This window comes from Phymastichus coffea, unplaced genomic scaffold, assembly GCF_024137745.1.
Source record: "Phymastichus coffea isolate CEN01 unplaced genomic scaffold, Cenicafe_Pcof_1.1 PCOF00033, whole genome shotgun sequence".
Lineage (NCBI taxonomy): Eukaryota > Metazoa > Arthropoda > Insecta > Hymenoptera > Eulophidae > Phymastichus > Phymastichus coffea.
The window spans coordinates 512,308-522,999 of record NW_026706844.1 but is presented as its reverse complement, the minus strand read 5'-3'; the positions used below and the strand labels follow the sequence as shown (position 1 = coordinate 522,999).

General features: G+C 29.6%; 1 protein-coding gene across 1 annotated transcript; it reads right to left on the bottom strand.

The window, feature by feature from the left end:
- Positions 1-3,925: 3,925 nt before the first annotated feature.
- LOC131663361 (tubulin beta chain-like) lies at positions 3,926-6,047 on the bottom strand. The gene is made up of 5 exons (XM_058933723.1): positions 5,991-6,047; positions 5,285-5,620; positions 4,785-5,218; positions 4,313-4,689; positions 3,926-4,140 (listed from the first exon to the last, which is right to left on the bottom strand). Exons 1-5 carry the CDS (start codon positions 6,045-6,047, stop codon positions 4,004-4,006), a joined length of 1,341 nt encoding a protein of 446 aa, XP_058789706.1. The 3' UTR covers positions 3,926-4,003.
- Between the last annotated feature and the right edge of the window lie 4,645 nt (positions 6,048-10,692).

The following is a 10,692-nucleotide window of genomic DNA, read 5'->3' as shown; positions in this document are numbered from 1 at the left end:
CCTCACAAATTACGCTTGAGAAAATTTATTGTATAGTTATGCTGGTCAGAAATATAGATCTCAATGAAGGATTATGTAATGGAACACGGTGACAAATTATTGATTTCTTAAATTATTTATTATAACGTAAAATATTAACCGGAGATAAGCGCAATAACATTGTATTTCTCAATAGAACACGTGTTGTCAATATCAATATCCATGAACTTTCAAAAGACGACAATTCTCAATTCGACTAGCTTCTGCTATAACTATTAATAAATCTCAAGGACAAACTTTACAAAAAATTGGTATTTATCTTAGAAGAGATGTTTTTAATCATGGTAAGCTTTATGTTGCTATGTCCAGAGTGAAGCCGTAGGATTTTTTAAAAAATTATTTAGGAAATCAAAGGTCAAAAATTTTAGTTAAAAATTACGTTACACAGAATTGTATAAATAAGAATTTTTTTTAAGCATTCAAAACATTTTTACAATGCTACTAATTTTAATGACAGAGTAACTTGAATTTGAGTGCGCTAAGCGCGCTAACGTGTTCTAGTAGTATTTATTTTTATAAAATAATTTATCATTTTATGATTTTCTTAATTTTTAATGTGTCTATTAAAAGCTAAGCTTCATAACAGAGGTATTCAATAAATTTATATATCCTAAAAATAAATGTAATTTAAGAGCATGAAAATTATTTATCATATTATTTTAAGATTCGGCCGTTAAATACATATGAATGTTAATCTGCTTTTAATGCTAAGAAAACGTCTTACTACTTTTTTATTTACTCAATTAATGAATAGATGAATATAAAATCAATGTATACGACTCGAAATACTTATTAGCACAAATTTATTGAACATATGAGCTGCTGGACTAATAATATTGTTTACACAATTCCAATATACGTACGTATGCTTGTACACCGCTGTACAATAGTAACTAACGTTACTACCTTTCCGATAATCAGATCACGAATATAATGCCTTCACGTGACAGGCCATCACTTTTTTATATTGATTTATATAAGACAATCCATGAATAAAAAATGAATCTTATATTGATTAGCTTTTTTTAAAATTTTAGGTTACATGTTTAATTCATCAAAAATAATAACATTACCCTGTATATCAGTTATTTAAAGTTTATAGCGTAAGATTTGATTCATGCTGATTCATTCTATATTACTATACTCAAGAGTTTGTATAAAATAATTATATGCCTAGTCATTGGATTGCCATTTGAACTGGACAACTAAAATCATATTCCTTTTATTGGTACATGTTCAATCATAATATTCACTTAGAAAGCTTATATTTAAAATATGATTTTATTCATTAATTATAGTTTTTATTAACCATTTCTGTAGAATATGAATGAAACGTTGCAACGCTATGGATTCTACAGGAGCATTAGCAGAATCGTAGAAAGAACTATACAAGAAAATAATTTAGATATGTCATAGAAGACGTTTGTAGATTAAAGTCGAAGTAAAAGAAATCAATTAATCATGTATAGTTGTAACCTTCAATTTCAACTAGGCTGATACATTTTTGAAGATATATTCAGTTGTATAAATTTTTTTAATACATATAATATAATAGAGTTAAACTTTATGGTAATATAATATATGTAATCATTAAGCAATAGTTAAAAAATAGAATTATCTTTCAAAATTGCATTATAAAATTGCTATTCAATTTTTCTCAAAAATCAATAAACTAAATATTCAAAATAATATTTATATTACTTTCAAAATCTCAAATGATCATAAACGAGGTTTATGGATTACTTAAACATTAAGATTTTAGTAATTAATGATAACTTTTTAAAGGATAATATATTTTCAATATTACTTTTTTCTGCTTAAACGTCTTTATATGTGCCATTTTACCTACTTACAATTAGAAACATATACAGACTAAAAATATTGTTGCAGAGAAATTTATCATTATTCAAAAAAGGTTTTGGATTGTTTATGATTTAAATGACAAGAAAAAACTTGCCTGGAAGCCATAGCATTGAAAAACAATTTGGAGATTCTCTCTCTAGGGTTAATAAATATATGTTTTTTGGATTTTCGCACATGAATGTAATAATGTAATATATTATTCTTCATACACTTGTAAGTTGTATAATAAACCATATTATTACTCTCGATCATATTAAATCTTGTGCAATTCTAGAGCAAAGAAATAAAGTGACACCCAAACACTATGAATAAAAATGATCTCCACTCAATTTATTATTTACAACAATTCGCTGATATGTCTTCCAACCTCATCAGATCCTTTATTCAAAATAAATCAATCAGTTATTCAAAAATGATGATAATTCTACCATAAAATGATATCAAATCGAACAACAAAAAAACACATCAACGCAACTGAAAAATTTTTTAAGATCATGTCATCATGCTATGAGTCCACAAAAAATTTAATGTAAATTTTGTTAAATAAAATCAACAATATAGTCAAGTTAATACTTATAATATAATACATAGTCATCATAAAACGCAAAAATTTTTATTTAGTTTGACTTGTGAAATGTAACTTCTCTCTTACAATTTGTATTGCGTTCTCTGATTGTTATGTATTATATTATTATGAGTATTAACTTTACTATATTGTTGATTTTATTTAACAAAATTTACATTAAATTTTTTATGGACTCATAGCAATCAATGACATAATCTTAAAAAATTCTTCAGTTTTGTTGGTGTTTTTTTGTTGTTCGATTTGATATCATTTTATGGTAAAATTGTTATTATGTTCGTATAACTGATTGATTTATTTTGAATGAAGGACCTGATGAGGCTGGAGGACAAACCAGCGAAACGTTATCAATAATAAATATAGTGGAGATAATTTTTATTCATAGTATTTGGGTGTCAATCTTATTTCATTACTCTAGAATTTCGCAAGACTTATAAGTTGTACAAATTTCTAATAATACGAAAGCTGCAACAAGAATTTTAAAAGATAATTTTATCTTATCATTCTTTTTCTGAGAATTAAAATTAATTTCTCCTATCTGTTGTATTATACAGGAAATGAAGTATATATCCCCAGTAAGACTCAAACTTACGATTCGTGAATTCATAATTGTAAGTATAATAGTAATTTTGTCTGATTTGCAGTTGTTTACCAAAATTTTATAATTTTCTTTTACTAGCTATTTTGACAGTTTACAAATGGTTACTGTCAATTTTGGCAATATAAGGCATAGACTCCGGATTATGGTGTTATTTAAAATTGAATTATTTGAAACAGGACAAGTACAGACATAAAAAAAGTTATCAGATCATACTTTCTAAACAATAAAAATTCAATCTGAACGAATATTACCTACACTGTCTCTATCCTATATCATGACTATAGTTACTTTGAAATGGTTAGTCGGTATTTATACATAGATAAAAAGTTATTAATATTAGGTAACATTTTCAGAATAATAATAACAGACTATCATTTGATTTTATTACATTGTCAGAGAAATTTAGAATTGTGTTTTAAAGGGTTTTGTTTACAATACATACCAGTGGGGACTTCGCTGCACGGCAAAATTGGAGTCGAAATCATTTTAACGCCAACGATGTTTGCGATAATCTATAATAAATTTTTACCCTGCAGTTTAGTTAAATACAAATATATAATCACAATAATTATTTTTACTCTATTTTAATTGAATAACTTGCCCAAAACTATCTCATTATTCATAAAACTGCATATTCCGTATATATAAATACATGTATACATTGTATAGCTAGATAAACCATTCAACGATAAGTATAGACGATATTTAACTGAATAAAACAACTCAATAGGCAAACCAAAATTTATGAGTGAAAAAAATTAATAACTAGGTACAAATAACTTATTTAACTTTACTAAATTTTCAAATACACGTTAATGGAAATGTTCAAATTTACTACTGAAATGAACTATCTTTTACGAATCTGAGTAGTGATGTCTATTGTAGTTGCGAGAAGAAAATTGATGAAAAAATGATCTTTATTTATCTTCATTTTCATTTTCTTCTTCGTCGAAATCAGCGTCCTCTTCTGCAGAAGCTTCTTGGTATTGCTGGTATTCAGTGACTAAATCATTCATATTGCTCTCAGCTTCAGTAAATTCCATTTCGTCCATACCTACTTAGAATAAAATATCAAGAAATAAATACACTTATGTGATTTTTTTTAAATAGCGTGTGTATCCAATAGTGTGTGTGCACTAATGTGAGTGTGTTATGTGATTCATTGTACATGAATGTAAGTCATCAATATTCAAAGATAAGAAATAAATTTAATGAACTAATCACACCTTCGCCGGTATACCAATGAAGAAAAGCCTTTCGCCTGAACATAGCGGTAAATTGCTCAGAAACTCGTCTAAAAAGTTCCTGAATAGCAGTAGAGTTTCCAATGAAAGTAGCGGACATTTTGAGACCTCGCGGCGGTATATCGCAGACAGCGGTCTTGACGTTGCTTGGTATCCATTCAACGAAATATGAACTATTTTTATTCTGAATGTTAAGCATTTGCTCATCAACTTCCTTCATAGACATGCGGCCACGAAAAACGGCTGCGACGGTTAGATAGCGTCCGTTCCTTGGATCACATGCTGCCATCATATTCTTTGCATCGAACATTTGCTGAGTAAGTTCCGGTACGGTTAACGATCTATATTGCTGCGAACCCCTGTGAACAATAAATAGCCGGCAATATTATAGAAACAACGAAAGCTATGAAAATATAAATTAAAACTGAAATTAAATTAGATGATAATGAAATACCTAGAAGTAAGAGGAGCAAAGCCGGGTATAAAAAAATGCAATCTTGGGAATGGCACCATATTAACGGCCAACTTTCTTAAGTCCGCGTTTAGCTGACCAGGAAATCTTAAGCAAGTAGTAACACCGCTAAGGGTCGCGCAAACCAGATGGTTAAGATCCCCGTACGTGGGAGTCGTGAGTTTGAGAGTTCTAAAGCAAATGTCATAGAGAGCTTCGTTGTCGATGCAATACGATTCATCGGTATTCTCTACGAGCTGATGCACTGAGAGCGTGCAGTTATACGGCTCAACAACAGTATCAGAAACTTTAGGGGAAGGCACTACACTAAAAGTCATCATTATACGATCTGGATATTCTTCCCGAATTTTCGAGATGAGCAATGTGCCCATGCCTGCACCTGTACCACCACCTAGCGAGTGCGTTAGCTGGAACCCCTACTGATGCAAAACTGTTTATCGCAAGATCAACCTTGACATTTATTTTCAAGTAGTTGCCATTACCTGCAAACAATCGCAGCTCTCCGCTTCCTTGCGTACTACATCCAACACCGAATCAACCAGCTCGGCACCTTCGGTATAATGACCCTTGGCCCAATTATTACCAGCACCCGATTGTCCGAAAACGAAGTTGTCTGGCCGAAAAATTTGGCCAAATGGTCCAGAGCGTACGGCGTCCATGGTACCAGGCTCAAGATCCACTAGAATGGCCCGAGGGACATATTTACCTCCGGTGGCCTCGTTGTAGTACACATTGATACGCTCGAGCTGTAAGTCTGAGTCGCCGTGATATGCTCCAGTTGGATCAATGCCATGCTCATCTGATATTACTTCCCAAAACTATAATAGATAACAAGAAAACCATTACAACTTGACTATTTCAACTTTCCCATTATAATCATTATCTTTACACGTCATATTATTCATAATATACATGCGAAATCAGTAGTAGTATTTCCATTAAACTAATTTTAACGATTTATATAATAATATATTTATTTATATAATTATTATAACGATTTATATAATAATTTAACGATTTATATAATAATTTATATAACGATTTATATAAATGTATAGCATTTTATAAAATATGTTAACAGTATGTGGAATTAATATTGATTTAATGAAATAAAATTTTTTGACAAATACAGGTAGCTAATGTTGAAAGACAACTTAATATAAATCAAATCATACGAAATGAGCTTACTTTTGCTCCAATTTGATTGCCACATTGGCCGGCCTGCAAGTGAACAATTTCTCTCATAACGTAGTTCTTTTATCCTTTATGTTGTTAATGGGTCAAAGTTGAGTGATTTAATTTTCGCCTGAAATTTTTTGTCTTTTTGCTTTATTATTACACTTTAATACTTGACAATTCAACTCTATTTCAGAAAAATATGATCTGTTAGAGTAAAACTTCGATCACGTTTTTCATTCTAACAGCATTTGTTATTATTCGTTCCCTTGGAAACGATCAAAACATGACAAATGCTTATTGGCTGTTATGTTAGTTTCAGAACGGCTTTTCTAAAATATTGTGAAATACTTACACACACACACACACACACACACACACACACACACACGCACGCACGCACACGCACACGCACGCACACGCACACGCACACGCACACGCACACACACACACGCACACGCACACGCACACGCACGCACACACACACATATATATATATATATAATGGCATATGCACCTTTTAATTTGGAAAACCTTTTAAAAAAGATTCCAGTTGACTGTTTTAATAAATATATTTAAATAAACATAAGAACATTTTTCTACTTATTTTACTTTTTATCCTTAAATTGAATAATTAACGTTTTAAAAATTAATTTCATAAATGAATGAATAAATACCTCATTAGTTTGGTAAAATTTAATAGTTAAGTTTTCACTTCGCACATTTTTTAATCTTAACTTGAATTTTATCAGAAATTACAATAACTTACAATCATATAAACTTCCAAAATAAATTCTTGCATCAAATTCTTAACACCGAAAAAAATTGCTCGTCTTCAATAAAATTGAAGTTACAAACGAACTACAATTAATGAAGTAACAGCATGCGTGCTTTCTTATTTTAAGTTGAATCTGTATTTATACATGTACTACCAGTTAAAAGTTTAAGATCGCCAACAAAATTAAATTCAAATCTTAACAGTTTGATATATCAAAAATAAACTCGTTGAACGTTGAAAACTCACCCGCAGATTATTTAAAAGCTCTGTTAACATAATTAAAAAAGTATTTCTTATATTTTTTCGTACAACATTCGAAGTTGTAGCTACATTGTATTTATGTTCCATAAATCGCCATATTTTTCATTGTTTTTTTGAAATTGTACATCTCTGCGAAAAATTAATGTATCCCAACAGGATAAATACTATTGTAAAGTATGCTCAAAGAGCTGTAAGATGATTTTTCGAAATCTCGTTTTAGTTCATTGTTGAATTAGTTATAAAGTGTTTGTTTCTATCGAAAAATATTTTTTATTTAATAAACTATGGAATCTAAGAAAAAATAAAGAAAAAACGTTTGCTTGACTTTTTTGTAAATGTGCGAAAATGAAAATATTCGTATATTGTGAGCATTCATGATAATCGAATTGAATAACTTAATGGGCCGAAAGGCTAAACTTTCAACGCAAAAAAAATCTGCCATTATTGCATTAAGAGAACATGGACTTTCATACTAGGCTATTTGTGATGAAGTGTTTCTTACGGTGCAGTGAAAAATTTAACAGTGAAAAAATTTAAACAAAGAATTAACATGGGGAGTCGTAGTCGCATAAGCCGTTTTCGTAAAACAACCGTGGAGTAAGATTAACATATTATTTTTGAAATAAATGGGATCGTTGGAAAACTATACAGTAAACTAACTCTAGCCGATCCAACTGCACATACTTGTATCATCTTTAACTATTCAACGGTGTCTCTGGAGTGCTGATTTTAATGGTCGTTTAGCAAGATTAAGAAACTTCTCGTGAGAGCAGTTAATATACGGAAAAAGTTAGCTTAGGTCAAAAATACAAAGATTGGACATCCGAACAATGGAAGAAAGTCCTCTCTCGTGACAAGTCAAAATTTGACTTGTTTTCGTCAAAGCACCGTGTGTATGTAGGTCGGTAAGTACATAAAACAATTAGTGCACAATGCATTATTCTTACAATTAAGCATAGGAGTGACTTAACAATGGTTTGGGGATATTTTCCTTAAACTGTAGAAGGCGATTTTGTAGAAATTGATGGGATTACGGATGAAACAGTGTATTATAAAATTTTTCAGTACTATGTTATTCCGTCTAGTACTCGACTTGTTGAAAAAAATTTTACCATGCATCAAGACAATGATTCAAAGAATATGTCAAAGCTCTGTTTTAATTGCTTAAAATCCTGTCGAGAATAATTTATACATAAAATTATAATAAATATAAATCATCAGTTAGTAACATTTGCTAATAATTATTTAGAATTTATAACTGTTTTTATACGTTAGATTCTCGACATGTGTAACAATTATAAAGAGTTATTTTCCGTTAGAAAACTTTCATTATTAAATAATAACAGTTTTCTTCAGTTACAAATGGTAATTTGTATTTTCATTCACCAAAATAAATTCCTTTTAAGAAATGATGTATGCAAATAACTTACGGTGCGCTTGAACGGTCGTTAAATTAGAAGTGAAAAGCACATTGAATTTTCTTTTTTTAAATGATACTACAGCATATGTAGATACTAATTTAGTTCATTTTCAAACGCGTCGAGCAAGTCCATACTGATTAAAAATTCAAGGATAAATACACTGAAAAGACTTTTGAGGTGTAGTTCCCTAGTCCCACGTTGTGGTACGTCAAAATACTAAGTAACTAATAACTATTAACTAATATGCTTGAGTTTTCGAGGTCTCGCCCCACTTCTACCGACAGATAGCTGCTCAGCAGCGATGAGCATTCGGTCACCCATCCCAAACTTCTTTTTCTCCTATTCATAACGCATCTACGTGTGTTGTACACTTGTGGCTGTTCTATCATTATACCGTGTCCGAATTCCGCGTTTCAAATTAGTTTTGTTATAAAGAGGGAAAATACGAAAATTCTCAATTGTACAATATATAGCTATTGTTTGGTCATCAGCATATTAAATTGATGTTAGCCTCGGGAAGTACTGATTATATATTTTCAAGTACAATTTGATATGTGGCCTAGTAGTAAGAGTAAAAATCCAAAGAAAGAGGTATTGTAATAAATATAATTTATATTCTCATACTATTTTTTGAAGAATTAAGGAAAATGTAAACATGTCATAAATTGTTAAATCCTAATTAGTTCATTCTTATTTGAGCTCCGTAAGTCCATAGGTCATATGGTAAATTTGGTAAATTATAATTCTTGTTTGAATCATTTTAAATTCTTTGTTATATCTAGAACAGCTGACAATAAATGAGTCAATAAATATAAGATAATTATATCTAGAGCGTAATATCGAATTGAAATTTCCAGAGCAAATTGAACAGAATGTAAAGAGTTGACATCGGTCCAAACAGAGTCTAACACTGAAATTGTTGAAAGTAATTGTGAAACAGTGTCAAAGTATGTTTAATTATTAAAATTTTTTAGATTGATATTTATTGTTTTTAATTCGTTTTTAATATAGATATTACAGGTCTGAACTTTGGTTATAAATTTGCTGAAGTGTCAAAATTTACTGCTGACAATAACAATGACAACGTCAACTCTTTATATTCTGTTCAATTTGCTCTGGAAATTTTAATTCAGCATTACGCTTTAGACATTGTCTAGCTATAATAAAGAATTTATAATGATTCAAACAAGAATTATAATTTAAAAATAACATGAGAATATAAACTATACTTGTTAAAATACCTCTTTCTTTGGACTTTTGCTCTTACTACCCACACAGCATGAATTAATTCTGTGATGTTCGTATCACTTATAAATAAAAATAATTCGAACTCTTGTAATGTAGCTAATGAGTAAGAATTTGTTTCCGATGATTTTACTCTAATTGTCAAGAGAATAGATAAATGAAACAAATATAATAAGTAAGTAAATCAAATATATATAAGTAATTGCGATATATCGAGGAAAGTCAGACAATACCCTAGTTTCTTATGGTGCGAATTGTCCCATAAGCAGAGCTAAAGTCTTTCTTTGATAGGATATAATTCGGCCCAAGTTTCTTATAGCGCGAGATGTTCTATAAGTCGAGCTCAAATTATAAGGAAAGGTTAGTCTTGCTTAGTAAATCACAATGAGAGAAAGAACTTAGATGTTAATCCAAGTTTATTCAGACTCATGCGCTCACTTTGCAAGGCTAGAAGTGAATGAATCTAGCCTGTGCAAAGGTGGGCCTATTTATACACAGATTTTCCCGCTTATTATTGCAGGAGAGATTTCATCGAAAATTCGAGAGACATTCGCGAATTTTGAGAAATGATTTTTCTTCATTTACAAGTAAATAACCATTAATATTAAGTTTTTAACACATGTAAATTTTACAGAATTAGTTATTTGTTGATTTTATATAATATACAATTATCGCCAATAGTGTCGTCAAAAGTTATTAACTAATAAAGTTAATTAACGTGATATTACATTATTTACAATAGAAAATTGTTAAAATTTCATATAACCTTAAAGTTGATTAATTTTGGAAGTATTTTCCAAAATTAATTATTTAAATAAATTAATAACATTTGAATTATGACTAATTTTTCATATTTGTAACGGTTTTCTTCTAATCTTAACATGCGATTATTTGATTAATTATCTAAGATTTCTAAATCCTAACATTATTGTCATTATCAAGTATTAACTTAATATTTTCGTTCTATATATAGCTTATTGTTTAAATAAATTATTAATTGTTTATTTAT